Source organism: Heterocephalus glaber, unplaced genomic scaffold, assembly GCF_053883595.1.
Source record: "Heterocephalus glaber isolate CG9 unplaced genomic scaffold, H.glaber_assembly_v1.0 deba00001509, whole genome shotgun sequence".
Taxonomy (NCBI): Eukaryota; Metazoa; Chordata; class Mammalia; order Rodentia; family Bathyergidae; genus Heterocephalus; species Heterocephalus glaber.
Genome location: NW_028258325.1, coordinates 8,506,736 through 8,525,469, shown reverse-complemented (window position 1 = coordinate 8,525,469; position 18,734 = coordinate 8,506,736). Strand labels below are relative to the sequence as shown.

Below are 18,734 nucleotides of genomic sequence, written 5' to 3'. Positions count from 1 at the left end.
GAGTTTTAAGCATTGGTGAAATGATTTAATTTGTATTTGACAAAGATTAGTAGAGTGCTTGTTTTGAGAACATACTATGATGGTTTAAGAGTAGAAGCAGAGGGACCAGATTTCGGAGGCATTTGACATAATTTAGATGAGAAATAGTGGTGCTGTGGAGCAGGGAGAAGGCAAGGGAAGCAATGAGAAATAGTCGACTTCTGTGTATGTTTAAAGGTGGGGCTGATGGATTTCCTTATGGATTGATTGCGTGCCAAAAGTTTTGGCTTAAACATCTGGAAAACTGGTTTCATTTACTGAGATGAGGAAGACCGTGGGAAGAATAAGTTTTGGTGAGTATCAAAAGTTTGGTTTTGCACATACTAAATTTGAGATGGTTATTAGGCAGCTATGTGGAGATTTTGGAGATTGGATATAGGAGTCTGGAATGTAGGGCAAGATGTGGTCCAGAGATAATAGCTGTAGTCACCAGCATGTGGATGGTACTTAAACCTATGAGTCTGGGTGAAATTTACCACAGGAGTGAATGTAAATAGAGAAAGGGTCTAATTTTTTTTTTTTTTTAGTTCTTTTATTGGTACACTTTAGGTATACAATTCATTTACATTTATCATTGGGTATTTGTACCTGAACATGATCTATCTTGGTTCTTATTTTTTTCCCCATTACCTGTGTGCCCTTCACCCCCTCCACCCTTGCCTGTTTACATAGATTTCGTTTCCATTTTTTTTTCTTTTCTCATAGTTTTTCCTTTCCCTCTTTTCCTTTCCCCTTCCCCTCCCTTCACTCCTTCGTCTTTGGACCTTTTTTCCTATTTCAAATTATCAGTTATTCATTTTAATCATTTTAACCTTAGAAAGGGTCTAATCTTAATTGTCTACTTGACTGGAGTAAGGGACTCCTGGGGTGGTAATTGGATGACAGGGATTAATCCACTGGTGTTCATAGCTGAGCATGCTGTTAGGAGGTGGGGGCATTGGAGGAGGTGGGCCAAGGGAGGGCCCATCTCTCAGTGGTGCTCTTTCCCTGTGGTCTGATTTCTGCTTCTGTGAAGTGAGCCACTTTGCTTTACCATGACCTTGTGCAGTGCTGTTCCTGCCTCGAAGCCAGTTGAGGATGGACTGAAACCCTGAACCTGTGAGCAAACCTCTCCTCCTTTAAGTTGTGAGTGTTGGGTGTTTTTGTCCCAGCTATGGGAAAACTGACCGATACATGGTCCAAATGTTAAGCAACGATTTACACCCATGTTTTAGAGTTTGCACCAGCAAGGAAATTGAAATATGGCAGGCAGAGGTAGGAGAAAAATCATGAGAGTGAAGTGTTCTGGAAGCCAAATGGAAAGGTGTTTTAAAGAAAAAGGAGTGAGTGATCAATAGCTAAGGACTGAAAATGGTATTAGACTCAGCATTGTGGAAGTTATTGGTGGAGATCTTCGCAGGCAGGTTCACTGAAGTGGTGGATGTCAATGTCGATTAGAGTCAGGGCAAGAGAGGGGAAGAACTGCAGACAACAAGTCTTGGCAACATGTATAGTAGCGCCGATGTGACGTGAAAGGTAGTTACTTGGTAATGGAACAGTTTCTGGAGGGAATGTGATTTAGCAGTCTTTTTTTTTAAGAGTGGGAGATATTACAGCATGCTTACGCTGATGGGACTTAGAGAAGGAAAGTAGGGGAGGAGGGGGATGGGAACACCTGATATGAAATGCATGCCTTTTAATAGTTTTGAGTCATCAGTATGACTCAATATGGCTTTGAGTCATCTCTATTCCTTTTCTGCAGTTTATTGCATTGATCCTGATTGACTGAGAAAATAGAAATGAGGAGTCTTAGTCTTTCCTACTTCCTGAAGTAAATGAACAAATAGAAACAGGCTGACATAGATAGTTTTAAATAATAGCTTTTTTCTTTTCTTTTAAACCCTGTGGTTATTCTGAGAACGTCAGCTTTTCAGTGATTTTTCCTTGGGGCTGTGCAGGTTCTGTGTGATTATACTCAATGCAGGCAGGGTCTGTCTGCCTATTCACTGATGTAGCTCTAGTATTGTGCTCTGTCCTTGGCTCATAGGAAGTGCTCAATAAATATGTGTTATATAGATAATTAGAAAATTAAGGTTCTGTCTGTAACAGATGGAACTACAGACCTTTTGAGATGATAGAGTGAAAATAAAATAGTACTCCTCTTTTCTCTAGGTTTTGCATAACTCTCAGGCCAGTTTTTTTTAATCCTGAAAGGAGTTTAGTATTACCAGACTGCTGAAGATCAACTGACTGTAAATGTGTGCATTAGTTTACAGGCTCTCCTACTCTGTTCTCCTGGTCTTTTTTTTAATACAATACAGGTTGAGTATCCTTGATTAGAAAATCTGAAAATTGAATTGATCCAAAATCTGAAACTCTTGAGTGCTGACATGACACCACAAATGGAAAATTCTACACTGTGCAACTTCATTTCATGCAGAAAATAATTAAAAACAGTATAGAATTGCCTCCAAGCTATGTGTATATGGTGTATATGAAGCATAAATGAGTTTCATATTTGGATTTGGATACTGTCCCCTAGAGATGCCATATGTACCGTATATCCAGATATTCCACATCCCCCATCTCAAATCTGAAATGCTTTCCATGCCAGCTGTTTCGGATGAGGGATATCCAACATGTATCATGCTGTTTGATTACTATAGCTTTGTAGTGTATTTTGAAACCAGGTAGTGTGTTGACTTTAGCTTCGTTCTTTTTATTTAAGATTGTTTTAACTATTTGGTGGGTTTCTTTTGTGATTCTCTACAAATTTTATGTTTTTGTCTAATCTGTGAAAAATGTCATTGGAATTTTGATAGAGATTGCATCGAATTTGTAGATCACTTTGGATAGTATAGACATTTTAACAATGTGGATTCTTCTAATCCATGAGCACATGACAGTTTTCCATTTATTTATGTCTTCTTTAATTTATTTCATCACTATTTTACAGTTTTCTCTGTACTTTTACCTCCTTGGTTAATTTATTCGTAAGTATTCTGTTTTTTGATGTTATTATGTACTGTTGTTTCCTTGATTTCTTTTTAAAATAGTTTGTTATTGGTATATACAATAAATGGTATTGATTTTTGTCAGTTGGTTTTGTGTCTTGTAACTTTAATGAATTCATGAATTGATGTTTTTTTCCTAGAGTTAAGGTTCTTTATATATAAGATCATGTCATATATATATAATATATAATATATACTATATAATATAGTATATAAAATATATATATTTTTTGGGACAGGGGATCAAACTCAGGACCTTGCGCTTGTGAGGCAGGCACGGTGCCATTGAGCTAAATCCCTGGCCCTTATGTCATTTTTAAACAATTTTATTCCTTCCTTTCCCATTTCAATATCTTTTGTTTCTCTTTTGCCTAGTTTTTCTGGCTGTGACCTCCATTACTCCAGTGAATACAACTTGTGAGATTATCTTTGTCTTATTCCTGATCTTAGAAGAAAAGCTTTTAGCTTTTCATGATTGAGTATGATGTCAACTATGGTCTTGTCATACGTAGCCTTCATTATTTTGAAGTACATTTATTTTATATCCAGTTTGTTGAGAGTTTTTATCATGAAAAGATATTTAATTTGCTTTTTCTCTATGTATTGACATATCATATGATTTTAATCCTGTAAATATGGAATATCATAGTTATTGATTTGCATATGTTGAACATGCCAAGGATATAATTCCACTTCATTATGGTTTATGATACTTTTTAATGTGCTATTGAATTTGGTTTTGGTAGTATTTTGTTGTGGAGTTTTGCATCTGTAAGTATATTCATCAGGGATATTGACCTCTGGTTATATTTTCTTGTAGTGTCTTTGGCTTTGGTATCAGGGTAATGCTGGCCTCAAAGAACTGAGTCTGGCAGTATTCTTTCTTCTTCAGTGTTTTGGAAGAATTTGAGAAGGATTGGCACTAATTCTTCCTTAATATGGCTGGTAGCACTCACTAATAAGTCCATTAGGTCTTGGATATCTCTTTGTTTATTAAATTTTCTTATTTATCTGTTTAGATTTTCTTTTTCTTCACATTTCATTCCTGCTAGGATGTATGTTTACAGATATTTGTCCATTTCTTCTGAGTTATCCAACTTTTTGACATGTAGTTGATCCTAATCTCTAATAATTCTTTGGATTTCTCTTCTATGAGTTGTATTGTCTTCTCTTTTATAATTTTATTTGACACTCAATGGGGAAAGGGCATTTTCTTTTTCTTTTTTTTAGTTCTTTTATTGGTACATTTTAGGTATATAATTTGTTTGCATTTATCATTGGGTGCTTGTACCTGTACATGATATATCTTGGTTCTTATTTTTTCCCCATTACCTGTGAGGCCTTTACCCCCTCCACCCTTCCCTATTTACATAGACATCATTTCCATTTTTTTTCTTTTCTCATAGTTTTTCCTTTCCCTCTTTTCCTTTCCCCTTCCCCTCCCTTCACCCCTTCTTTTTTGGACCTTTTTTCCTATTTCAGATTATCAATTATTCATTTTAATCATTTTAACCCTTGTTTACACTATCAGTTTCTCACACTAGAGAAACTATTGGTATTTACACGTGTGTCCTATTTATTTCACTTAAGAGTATGGCCTCGATATGCATCCATTTAGCTATAAATGACTGTAGTTTTTCGTTCTTTATCGCTGCGTAGTACTCCATTTTATTAAAAAAACACATTTGCTTGTGGTTTTTTTATAAAATGGAGTACTACTCAGCCATAAAAAATGAGAAATTAGAGACATTTATAGCTAAGTGGATGTACATTGAGGCCATACTCTTAAGTGAAATAAATAGGACACACGTGTAAATACCGAATAGTTTCTCTGGTGTGAGAAACTGAAAGTGTAAATAAAAACTAAATGTATAATAGGTAATGTGAAATAGGAAAAGGGGCAAAGGGGAAGGAAGTGGGAGGGCTAGGGGAAAGGATAGAAGGGAATGGGATTAATATGAGAAAATGGAAAAATAGGAACAAAATCTTTGTAAATAGGGAGGACTGGAGGGGTTGAAGGGAGGGCTGGGCAAGGGTGAACAATAAGAACCAAGAGAGACTATGTAAAGTTGCAAATTTCCAATGATGAATGTCATTATATTGTATACCTAAAATGTACCAATGATTAGAATGAATAATCGATAATGCAGAATAGGAAGAAAAGGTCCAAAGGGGTAGGGGTAGTGGGAGGGGCAGGGGAAAGGAAAGAAGGGAAAGGAAAAATGCTGAGAAATGGAAAAAATGGAAATAAAGTCTTTGTAAATAGGGAAGGGTGGAGGGCGTGAAGGGAGGGCTAGGAATGGGGAAAAAATAAGAACCAAGATGCATTATGTAAAGGTACAATTCCCAATGAGAAATGTAATTGTGTTGTATACCTACAATGTACCAATAAAAGAATTTAATACAAAAAAAAAGAAAACAACAAAAAAACACATTTTCTTTATCGAGTTTCCAGTTGATGGGCACTTGGGCTGTTTCCAAGCTTTAGCTATTACAAACTGTGCTGCTATGAACATGGGTGCACATATATCACTGTGGTATGAGTCTTTAAATTCTTTGGGGAAGATCCCCAGCAGTGGAATAGTGGGGTCAAATGGGATTTCCAGTCCTAGTTTTTTGAGGTATCTCCATACTGATTTCCACAGTGGCTGCACCAGTCTGCACTCCCACCAGCAATGGAGAAGGGTTCCTTTCTCCCCACACCCCTGCCAGCATTTGTTATTTGTTGATTTCTTGATAGCAGCCATTCTTTGTGGGGTGAGGTGGAATCTCAGTGTTGTTTTCATCTGCATCTCTCGAATGACCAGTGATGTTGAACATTTTCTTTTCTTTCTTTTTTTTTTTTTTTTTGGTACCAGGGATCGAACTTGGGTCCTTGTGCTTGCGCAGCAGGCAGTGAAACCACTGAGCTAAATCATCGGCCCAATGTTGAACATTTTTTCATATATTTGTTTGCTGCTTTTACTTCTTTGTCTGAGAAATGTCTGTTCGTTTCAGATGTCCATTTTTGAATTGGGTCTTTGAATTTGAGGGGGTCTGATTTTTTTCAATTCTTTATATATTCTAGATAGAGTCCTTTGTCTGAGGTACAGCTGCTAAACATTTTTTTCCATATTGTAGGTTGTCTGTTAGCTCTGTTGGTGGTTTCTTTTGCAGTGCAGAAGCTTTTTAATAAGATGAGATCCCAGTTGTTGATTCTTTCTGCTAGTTCCCATGATGCTGAGGTTTTGTTCATGAAGTCTTTTCCTATGCCAGTGTCTTCAGGAGTTCTACCTAACTTATCTTCCAGCAAGTTTAGTGCTTCTGTCTTAATATTTATATCTTTAATCCACTTTGATCTTAGTTTAGTGCATGGTGATAGGTACGGGTCTAGTTTTAATCTTTGGCATGTTGAAATCCAGTTTTTCTAACACCATTTATTAGATAGGTTATCTTTCCTCCAGTGAGGGTTGTTGGCTCCTTTGTCAAAAATGAGGTGGCTGAGCATGTCTGGAGTTGTTTCTGCATCTTCTAATCTATTCCACTGATCTTCAGGTCTGTTCCTTTGCCAGTACCAGGCTGATTTTATCACAGTAGCTTTGTAGTATAATTTCAAGTTGGGGATTGTGATACCCCCAGCCATGTCTCTATTGCTTAGAATTGCTTTAGCTATTCTAGGTGTCTTATGGTTCCAAATGAATTTTTGGATTATTTTCTCTAGTTCTGTGAAATATACTGTTGGGATTTTAATCAGGATTGCATTGAATCTGTATAGTAGTTTTGGAAGTATGACCATTTTCACTATATTGGTTCTTCCTACCCAGGAGCAAAGGATGTCTTTCCATTTTCTTGTATCTCCTTCAATCTCTTTTTTCAGAGTGCTGTACTTTTCGGTGTAGAGGTCTTTTGCTTCCTTTGTTAGATTGATTCCTAGATATTTCATTTTTTTGGATGCTATTGTAAAAGGAATTGTTTCCCTAATTTTTCTCTCAATCTGTTCTTTGTGTACAAGAAGGCTGTTGTTTTCTGAGTGTTGACCTTGTATCCAACTACTCTACTGAATCTGTCAATTAAGTCTAGAAATCTTTTGGCGGAGTTTTTTGGCTCTTCTATGTAAAGTATCATATCGTCAGCAAATAATGACAGTTTAACTTCTTCCTTGGAAAGGGCATTTTCTTTAATAAATGGTCTTGGGAAAACTGGATAACCATATGCCAGAGAATGAAATTGGACCCTTATTTCACAGTTTATAAAAATCAAATCAAAATGGATGAAATAACAGAAGCTATGAAGCTAAAAGAAGAAAATATAGAGGAAAAGAAAACTTCCTTGTATTCATCTGGGAAGTGGTTTCTTGGATATGCCTCCAAAAGCACAAGCAACAAAAGCAAAAATAGAGAAATGGAATTGCATCAAACTGAAAAGCTTCTCCTCAGCAAGGGAAACTGTCAATGGTGAAGGAATTATAGATTGGTAGAAATATTTGTAAACTAGACATCTGAAAAGGAGTTAATATCCAAAATATTTAAGGAACAACTCAATACAAGAAAATAAGTAACTTGATTAAAAAACATAGGCAAAGGACCTGAATAGACATTTTTCTAAAGGAAACTTATAAATGGTCAACAGATATATGAAAATATTCTTAACACCACTAATCACGAGGGCCAGGGATTTAGCATGGTGTTTCCGTTGCTTGCCTTGCAAGCGCAAGGACCCGAGTTCGATCCCTGGCACCAAAAAAAAACAAACCTCAAAAAACCAACAACAACATCAACAAAAAATCACTGATCACCAGAGAAATACTAGTTAAAGCCACCAAAAGATAGTTATTATAGGAATCCTAAGAATCATTACTATTGCAAAGGCAAAAGATAAGTGTTGGCAGTGAGGTAGAGAAAAAGAAACCCTTGTACACTGTTTGTAGGTATAAATTAGTACAGCTATTATGGAAAATAGCTTGGACATCTCTCAGAAAATTAAAAACATTATCTGGTAGTCCACTTTTGGGTACATATCTAAAGGAAATAAAGTCAGTACATAGTATTGAAGAAACAATTTTACTTCCATGTTCATTTCAACGTTATTCACACTAACTAAGATATGGGGATCAGTCTCTATCTCCATCAACAGATAAAGAAAACATAATGTGGGAAATTTGTGTTTGTACACACACATAAATACATACAATGGAATACTATTCAGACTTAGAAAAGAAATAAATCCTGTCATTTGTGACAATGTAGATGCATTTGGAAGAAATTATGGTAAATGCAATAAGCCAGGTACAGAAACACAGATGCTATATGATACTGCTATTATTTGGAATCTAAAAACATTACACTCATTGAAGCAGACAGCAGAATATTCATTATCAGGGTCTGGAGTGGTGGTAGGGAATGAAGATATGTTGGTCAAATGTTATAAACTTTCAGTAAGACAGGATGAATACATTCTGTACATTTTGTACATCATGGTTATTATAGTTGATAATAATGTATACAACTGACCCTGTGTGTGAGTTATGTGTTCCCAAATTCAACCAACTTTGGGTCAAAAATATTTTCATCTGTAATGAACATGCAGAATTTTATCCTTGTTTTATTCACTAATGAGCAGCCTATAACAACTGCTTACATAAATTTACAATGTATTAGGTATTGTAAGCAATCTGGAGATGATATCTGTATATGAGAGAATATGCGTAGATTATATAAAATACTACATCTTGGTTTTCTTTATACGAGGGATTGAACTCAGGACCTTGAGCTTGTGAGACAGACCTGGTGCCACTGAGCTAAATCCCCGACTACATCTTGTTATATAGGTGACTTGAGCATGTTGGGATTTTCGAATCTGCAAGGGGTCCTGGGACCAGTCTTCTGTAGATGCTGAGGAGGTACTATGAATATTGGTTGAAAGAATAGATCCTAAGTGTTTCTCATCACAGAAATATAAGTACTGGTATGTATCATTTGTCAGGCACACCTTAATGAGGTTGGGTAAAAATAACCACACCCTCACTTGATGCTTGTGCATTAGTGCCACATATGACCAGATTTAAAAAGCATTTTCCATTGCACATGTAGGTTTTTGATAACTAAACTCTTAGTCTTAGGCTCTTAATTTTTATTCAAAATACCAAGTTTAGAAAGATGAGAAACTTTTTCCTTAAGGACATTTGTTTTATAGTGTGTTCTACCACTTTAATATATTGTATAGAGGCAGATAGTATGAATAGTTGTTGAGGGAATAGACTCCTGATCAGACGTGGGCTCCAGTTTTCTCATCTGTATAATGGCACTAATAATAGCACTGACCACAGAAGGCAGTAGAATTAAATAGAATTAGTTTTAAGAATTAAACATTTGTAAAGCTCTAGAACTATGCCTGCAATATAATTACTGCTACAGGTTAGTAGTTGTTATTGTCTTTCTTATCCTCCCTTCAAATAGGTAATAAGAAATCTTGCTAAATGTATATATTTTTCTAATGTAAGGATTTAAAAATCACAAGCTGAAATGTTTGTGAAACTTCTTTGAAATACATAATAATTAAAATGCTGGCTACAATTAATGTGTGGAAAGAAAATCGTTTAACTTACAGTTTAGAAATACATTTTTTGAAAAATTGTTTAAATTCACTTCATAGAAACGATACAGTTTTGATATCTAATCTAAATTGTGAAAACTGTTGTACTGTTTTCACAAATTTTTATCTCAAGTTTATTTTGCTATGTAGACATATGTCTAATAAAAAAAGATGCTACATAAACCATCGTTGGAGTTTGAATGTGCTTCTGTTTTTGGTTGAGGTATAAATGTTATTTCTGGCTGTGTTCTTCATACTTAGCTCTTCTTACAACAAATGGAAACTCCTTAATTGTACATAAGGGAATAGTTAATCCATGACGGACATATGGTGGACAAAAGCTGAGTCTGGTAAATGAAATAAAATTATAAATGGCAATATGTGAATGCCTACAAAGTCTGGCAGCTTTAGAAGGGTAAAGTATTTGAGATAAACAAAATTTGTGTGCAGCACAATCCTTTTCTTTTTGGCATGTTTGTGTTGTGCATGCATGCATAAGTTTGATGAGACATGCATAAAAAAGTGTATCTTTTTTATTGTTTGTTGAGCTCTGAGATGTGACTTGGATGCGGCCAGTAGGGACCGATGATCTCACGGTTTTAGAAAGTGACCATTCTTTTGATTGGAAGCAGTTAATCAGCGTTAACCCAGAACAGCTCTTGGGCTTTATGGATTTGAGCATTCTGTGGTTGCATTGCTCCAGCAAAAGGTTAAGTATTAATGGAAAATGGTCACAGCCCTTTTACTTAAAGAAAACATGTTACTTGTAAGTTTTCTTTTGATTTCACTTTTATAGTTACATCGAATGTCTTCTTTCATTTAGCCATCCATAAAGCAAATATTGTTGCACATGCAGTGGATAATAAGTCTTTTTAGGACTACTTGTGTGGTATGTTACAGATCATTAACTGCATATAACCACCTGACTTGAGGGGAGCCTGGAAGCATCATTATAGTGAAATAAGCTTTTATTTAGATATCATTGTAGCACATTGATTTATAGAAATGTCATAGATTGCTACTGTGAAAATATATTCTCATTATCATTCAGGGACTAGTAGAGGTTAGCTGCTGTAGACCATAAAAGAGATATATTGCTAACAATGGAAAAAGAATAAGTATTGTGGTTTGTATTGTATATAATAATTACTTTTAAAGAATAATTAGACTACATGAGATGAACCTTTAGAAAGCTTTTGACTTCCTCTGTGATTCTATACACATATTAAAGGTATGTTCTGAGTTCTTCATAATTTGAAGTACATTTAAATTCAGCAGCAAGTAAGCAATAGCAAACATTATGTAACTGTGTAACATAGTTCTTAAGCACTATTTTCTCTGTGTGAGTATCTGGCTACTTTTTAAGAACATATGCATACATTTAGGAAACTTAAAGTCTTTGATGTTTTTGTCCATTGTGCTCGTCTTTCATAATAAAACTACAAAAGAAATACATTTAATTTAGTTGTGTTATGAGCAGGGAAAAATTGTCAGCTAAGGATTAAGAAGTAGATCTTAAAACTGCAAAATTAGTAGAGTTTGGATAATAAGTGAAAGTATTACATTTCAGGCAAGATGTTACATTTTAAAATAAGACCTAATCAGAGTGAATGAGACAAAAAAACTTAAACATTTCTTAAATATTTGATCTGTTAGAATCCATGCCAACTATTTATTATTTTTAATAGCTTTAAGCTGTTATGTTACAATGTTGATTTTATTTGGGCTTTATCATTTAAATGATGTGATAGTAAAAATATATATAGTAGCACTTGGCACATTGATGCAATTTTCCCCCAATAGTGTTTAGCTTGATATCCTTTTGGGCTAGTGCTGAGTTTTTCATGTGTAATGATGAAATGATGTCCCCTGTTACAAGTGCCTGTGATGTGCTGGGCATCACATGGGGTGAGTATGCTCCTGATACTCAGGAGCCTGGGAAGGTGACCCATTCACTGTGAGATGGCCAGTATGAGACAAGGCCGAGAGTCTGTTCTTTCCAACTTGCTACAGTGAAGTCTTGAGCCAATCCAAGGACCCTCCCTTTATTTGGAACTTAATATTATCTTTTTGCAGTTAAAATGTGTACACACATACAATAGCACAAAAAGCTAGTAGGAACCTAACTTTTGTTTTAACAGTGTGGAGCTTACTATTGCTAAAGTCCCACAGTGCCTAAGATAATCTAGTCTTTTGGAAAGGAGATTCAGATTCCTTACACAATATCTTGAAAGAACTCATTTTACAGCTCCCTGAACTAAGAGTTCCACTTCTGTGTTTCAGTGTTTGCCTTCATGTTACTAAATGAGGATCTAAATAACTATAAAATATTAGAGCCTGTGTTACCTTACTAGGGTTGTTGTCATACAGCGCCTTAGATTGGGTGGCTTATGCAACCTCCTTACAGTTTGGGAGGCTGGAAGTCCAGAGTCAGTGCACTCCAGGGTTGGTTTCTTTTTGGGGCCTCTCTCCTGGGCTTGTAATGATTGCCTTCGCTTCCACTTCAGTATCTCCCAAGTCTTTTTCCATTCTGGGAATTTTTCTGGTTGTAGCTTCCTAATTTTTCTTTGCTTGCCCTTAGAGTTTTGCCATAAACACATGCAGCTTAGTAGTTAAGAACATAGTATGGGAAACTCTTAGAAGGAGTCCAAGACATGTTCTATTTGAAGAGCTCCCTTTCTGGTACTGCGCTCTACACAATCCCAAATACTTCTGCTGGTTTGAGCTGTGATCTGTTTTCTCCTTTTAACTAGTTCATTACTTTCCTTGTTTTTGTTGTGTTATTGTTGGGGTTTTTTTTTGGTGGTTCTGGAGATTGAACCAGGGCCTTTCCAGTGGGCTGCATACTCAACCCTTTAAAAATAAGGTTTTTTTTTTTTTAAGTCAGAGTCTTGCTAAGTTGCCCACACTGGCTCAAACCTGCAATCTTCTTGCCTCAGCCTCCCAGAGTGGTGAGATTATAAGTGTGCACCGCCGTGCTGGCTTCTCCTCTCTCTAGCTAGAAAAACAAGTTTACCTTCCTAATGTTTCATCTTTCAGGGATTATGTGCTTGTTCTACCTAATGTGCGATGCCTGAAGGTAATTGTTTTATATATTTCAACCAACTTTCTAGTTGTTTACAGAAGTCCTAGTTATTCTAACTGAAAACAGTAGTATCTTAAGATTTAAGTCTTCAAATATTTAATACCTTCAAAATGTTTTATATTTTCAAATTTGCCTATGAAATGAAATGGGTGGGGTGTGTGTAACTCAGGAATAGAGTGTGCTTATTAGCATTTGTGAGGCTCTGGGTTTAATCTTCAGCCCCAAAACAAAAGATTATAACAAAGGATGTATTATTTATTTATTTATTTTTGGTACCGGGGATCGAACTCTGGACCTTGCCCCTGTGAGGCAGGCGGCAGAACAACTGAGCTAAATCCCTGGCCCTGGATGTATAATTTATATAAATTATATAATTTATATTTTGGATTAGCTGTTTTCATGAAGAGATTTTCCAAACTTAGAAACAATTAGAAAAAGTTATTTTTAGACTAAGATATATAGGGAATTCTGAATATTTGAGTCATGAGACTGAGCTATTTTCTAATATTATACGCATCCTGAATTCATGCAAAATAGGAGGAGAAAGGATGTTAATGATGATTTAAACCCACACAAGCCATTGTTTTTTTAGAGACTGGCCCTGAAAACCCAAACCTCTAAAGTACATGTCTCTGGTTTTGCATTGGGTTAATTAGCCATAGAGTGAAAATATTCTCATAGTCATAATTTTGAGAGTATGAATTACCAAGACTGAAATTAGTAATAAAATATTTTAAAGGTCAACCAAATGTTTTGATTAACTCTGTTGAGTAACATGAGAATAATTTCACCAGTATAATATCTATATTTAGCAAACATCTGTGGAGGGTCTGTTATGTCTAGGAATCCTGTAAAATATTGGGAACTCAAAGAGAGTAAGGCATGGTCCTACTCTTAAGGATTTGATAGTTTGCAAGGTATAGCCGTAATATTATGAGGAAGGTTTTACTTATAGGATTAAAGAGGGACAATGGCCAGTACATAGGCAGGGAAAGATGGGCTATTAAATGGGGTTCAAGGTAAAAGTTTAATTCTGTGAAAATGTTGCAGAACAAAAAGCCAGGTCATAGTCATAGATGAAGCATCATTTGGGTCTTATGAAAGCATGGAATGTTTTCCCACATGATTCTTATTGTATGAGAAATCTCCTTAGAGATCCTTCTCCAAGGATCTATGCTCATTAGTTCACAGATCTTATCAGATTAGATGAGATCAGGTAGGAACCTAAAACTCAGAAGTCAGTGAGTTCTGCTCTGCTCCATCTTTTCTAATAAAGCTTTTTCATTGAATCTTTATGAGTCTCATGGAATTTTGTCAGAAGATGACTTCATTTTGAAACTAAGCAATTTGGTGCATTTTTGCCTTTTTCATTTTAAAACATTTTCTCAAGTTTAAATTTCTAGAGATAAACTTGATAGTAATATAACAGACATAAAACAAGTTGACATTATCAGTGTGTCATTTTAAATCTCATTTGGCTTTTAACCTAAATTTTTTTTTTTTTTTTTTTTTTTTTTGGTACCAGGGATCAAACTTGGGTCCCTGTGCTTGCGAAGCAGGTGGTGGAGCCACTGAGCTAAATCCCTGGCCCCTTTTAACCTAAATTTTAATGTCTTTTTCTTTTATATTTTCTTGCTGTAACACAAGCAGGTGTTGAGCAGGAATGGAAAGGAGGCGTAGTGCCCCAAAGTGCTAACCCTATGAGGGTAACCACTGGCGTATTGTTTAGAATTGGTGTAGCGCCAAAGTGTGATTGCTGTACTGTCAGATTTTTGTTGCCACAGAACTCTGTAGAAATGAGTTAAATTAAAACAAAACAAAATTGCCAAGTTCTATAAAAGCCAAGAACTTTGCCCGAGGTTAAAAGTTTCTGTAATGCCAAAATTGTCAAGATCTTTAAAAAAGTATTTGGACCAGATTTGGCTTTCTGTAAGAGTTCTTCTTGAATTGAATGTGTACACACACACAACTTTGTGGCAGGATCTTGAGTCCATTCATGATGCTAGAGATTGAATTTGCTAATGAATGTTGGAGTTTCTTTTTCTTTTTTTTTTTTTTTTTTGGTACCGGGGATTGAACTCGGGACCTTGCACTTGTGAGGCAGGCACCGGAACCACTGAGCTAAATCCTCGGCCCTGTTGGAGTTTCTGAAACAAATATCTGCATTAAATTACTGTGTAGGATTTCAGGAAAACATATTTGTTGATTTAGTTTTATATGGGATTTAATCCTTAATTTAAGATCATCCAGTGGGGCGTAATAAATTACAGAATCAATTGTCTGGTTGCTAATTTGATAAAATTAGTATTTAAAAAAATTTGAGCAGTAAATCACTTAAAATTTTTTTTATTTTAATGTAATGCAAGTAGATATTAATAAAATATAAAAGCTGTTCTATGAAAAGATAAATTTTCATAACAAAAATTATTAGAGAATAACAATGGTAAATACACTGTATCATGATCTTAAAATAATATATTTTCATTTGCTAATCTATCAGCTCATTTTCTAATAATACTATACCTGTTTTTGCATAAAACATTTTAATTATTAGCAAAGTATCTCACATTCTGTATAATTTTGAACAATTTCTTCCTATTTCACAATATCTATTTTTCTGTTTGGTCCTTATATACTCTTTCAGTTTCTCACTCTAGAGAAACAATGTGATATTTATATATGTGTGTTTGATTTATTTCACTTAAGAGTGTTATCAAGGTGCATCCATTTCTTAGAAATGTTTCAAGTTTATCCTTCTTTATGGCCGAATAATACTGCATTATAGAAAAAAACCCTACATCTTTTTTATCCATTCATCAGTTGATGGGCATTTGGGATGTTTCTAAGATTTAGCTATTATAAACTGTGACCCTATAAATATGGGTGCGCATATATCACTGTGGGATATGAAAAATCAAATAAGCACCAATATAATTGTAATAGGGGACCTCAGTACCCCATTGTTTCAAATAGATCAACTAGACAAAAAAATCAAAGAAATATCAGAACTGAACCAAACCTATGAACACATGGGCTTAGTGGATGTCTACTGAGTGTTCTACCCCACAACGTCAGAATACACATTCTTCTCAGCTGCACATGGAACATTCTCCAAAATAGACCACATACTAGCCCATAGAACATGCTTAAGTAAATGCAAAGGAATTGAAATCATCCCATGCATGTTATCTGACGATAGTGCAATGAAATTGGAAATCAGCAGCGAAAGAAACCACAAAAACTGCATATACACGTGACAAGCAACACCCTCCTGAACAACCAGTGGGTCACAGATGAAATTAAAGAAGAAATTAAACAGTATAAATATATACAATTAAATAATAAGGCCCGATACAACATACCCAAACCTAGGGAAAGAATGTAAGTAGTCCTATGAGGGAAGTTTATAGTGGTAAACTCTCAGGAAAACAGAATGAGTCCAAATAAACAACCTAATATTGAATCTCAAACATCTAGAAAAAGAACAGGTCAAACTCAAAGCTGGTACAAGGGGGAAATTATAAAGATCAGAGCAGAAATTAATGCAATTGAGACTAAGAGAACAATACAATGAATCAGTGAGTCAAAGAGTTAGTTCTTTGAAAGATTAAATAAAATTGATAAACCCTTACCCAGCCTTATTGAATAACAAAAGGACTCAAATTCATGCAATTGGTATAAAAAGGGTAAAGTCATGATAGATCCTATAGAAGTCCAGAAGATCATAAATATCTACTTTGAGAATCTGTACTCTAATAAGATGGAAAATACAGAAGAAATGGACAGATTCCTAGATATATATGAATTACCCAAGCTGAATTAAGAAGACATAAAAATTCTAAATAACCCAATATCAGTCAGTGAAATTGAAAATGTTATTTATTTATTTATTTATTTATTTATTGGTACCGGGGATCGAACTTGGGTCCTTCCGCTTGCACAGCAGGTGGCGAAACCACTGAGCTAAATCCCCAGCCCTGAAAATGTAATTTAAAAATTACCAACAAAGAAAAGCTCAGGTCCTGATGGTGTCACTGTTGAATTCTACAAGAAATTTAGAGATCTAATTCCACTACTCTTCAAACTCTTCAGTGAAGTCGAAAGGGAAGCAGTACTCCCAAAAATCATTCCTGGTAGCAAATATTACACTGATACCAAAACCAGGGAAAGACCCACTCAAGAAAGAGAACTACAGGCCAGTCTCCCTAATGAACATAGATGCAAACAGAATTAACATAGATACTGCCAAACAGAATGTAGCAAATCATCAAAAAGAATAAAATTAACATTGTACCTCAAAGTGCTTTAAAATATTGTGTGCATATCAAAGAATTTCTTGTTTGGTTTTGATATCAAAAGGTGATAATTCTAAGGAAACCAAGTGGAGTAAAATGTTCCAAGGAAGGAGAAATTAATTGTTTTAAATGCTGGCAATAAGTAAATAAACAGAGGAATAGTATTTACTATTGGATTTTACAACAATTTACTTTTTATATTTATGAGTAATTTTGGTGAAGCAAGCAGAGAAATGGGATGGGAGGATGGAACCACAGGTTTTTCAGTTCTTTCTGGTATTTTTAAAGATGGGAGAAATATGCATACTGATAGAAGTGGAGTAAAATTGCTGTGTAGGAGAGAGAGGGTACAGTTACATGAGTGATATCAATAAGTGGTTGAAAGTGGATGGAGTCTAGAGTACACATAGAGGATTTGGCTTTTAGGTGGAGCACAGATTATTTATTGCATTGATCCACAATAATCAGTGTAGACACCTGCCTATGGCGAAAGATCTCTTGACTTTTTCCATTTTCTTGGTGAAATAGGAAGCATAGTCTTTATTGAGAATTGAATTGGGTCCTCTCAAAAGATATGTTTTAAGCTTAACCTCCAGGTCCCAGGAAATATGTCCTTTGGAAATAGGGTCTTTGCAGATGTAATCAAGTTAAAATGGACTCATTCTTAATTATCACAGGCCCTAAATCAGATGATTCTGAGAAGGGAGAAATTTCAACAGTGACATAGGCACCTAGGAAGAAAGCCAGATGAAGAAGGAAGCATAGATTGGAGTGATGCAGCTACTAGCCAAGGAATGCAAGGTTTGTTGCTGACCACAGGTAGCTAGGAAGAAAAGGAAGGACCTGTCCCAACAACCTTCAGAGGGTGCTTAGCCCTATGAACATCTTGATTTCTAACTTCAGTCTGGAACTATAAGAAACTTGTTTTAAGCCACCCAGTTTGTCGTACTTGGTTATGACAGCCCTAGGAAACTAATGCAGTCCTCAACTCAGAATGGTTAAAGACTCGATGTTTTGGTTTTTCATGGGTATTTATAAATTTTTCATTCTCTGACCCAAGACTACACATAATTGTGAGCTTCCTGACACTTTCATTGACTGGTGAGGATAATGCTTTTAGGTCGTTTTTAGTGGACAGATCTGCTCTCAGAGATTCCCAACCTTATACTAGGCAGTGGTGGCGAACTTATGGCACATGAACCACAGTGGGCTTTTGTATCACTGAAAGCTCTAAAAGGTTTTCCATCACTGCACTAGACTTTTAGTTTTAGTTCTTACACCTTTTGCATCAGCAAGGATGTGATTCTTCCAGGAGTGCTTAAGAGAAGCTGACTGTGGCATTTAGAGAACTAACCTCCATTCCTTCCCCTGTGCATCACTTTAGAACCAGCTTATGATTATTGCTCTTTGCCTCTTTTGTTTTCTTTTAAATAGAAAATTAAATGAGCTGATCTTGCACTGGCATAGTAAAATTCCAGCAACATAACATTTTAGTATCATTTTGTGTCTCATAATTCATATGGCTTTCTGTTTTTAAAAACTTTGGCTTCATGTCTTTGCCTCTTAAATGTCTCATTAATTCATTTCATTAAGTAGATAATAGTATATTTGATCTACTTTTTTTCACACTATTTTGTCTAATATATTTTCCTTTTTTCCCATCCGTCTTCTTGTCTTTTGTAGATCAATTAACATTGTTAAAGCTGTTTTTTTCTCCTAGAGATCTGGAAAATATTTTGTAATTATACTCCT

At 35.3% G+C, this 18,734-nt stretch overlaps 1 protein-coding gene across 11 annotated transcripts in view; it reads left to right on the top strand.

Moving 5' to 3' along the window:
• Rab28 (RAB28, member RAS oncogene family) overlaps positions 1–18,734 on the top strand; it is a 94,426-nt gene that overhangs the window by 32,984 nt on the left and 42,708 nt on the right. The window contains exon 5 of one of the 11 annotated variants that reach the window (XM_087187376.1): positions 7,258–15,117. The exons of the other annotated variants lie outside the window; for them this stretch is intronic. Within the exon in view, the coding sequence (XP_087043502.1) occupies positions 7,258–7,469 (212 nt within the window). The 3' untranslated portion in view covers positions 7,470–15,117. Of the gene's footprint in view, positions 1–7,257; positions 15,118–18,734 lie in introns of those variants that run through there. 11 annotated transcript variants of the gene reach the window in all.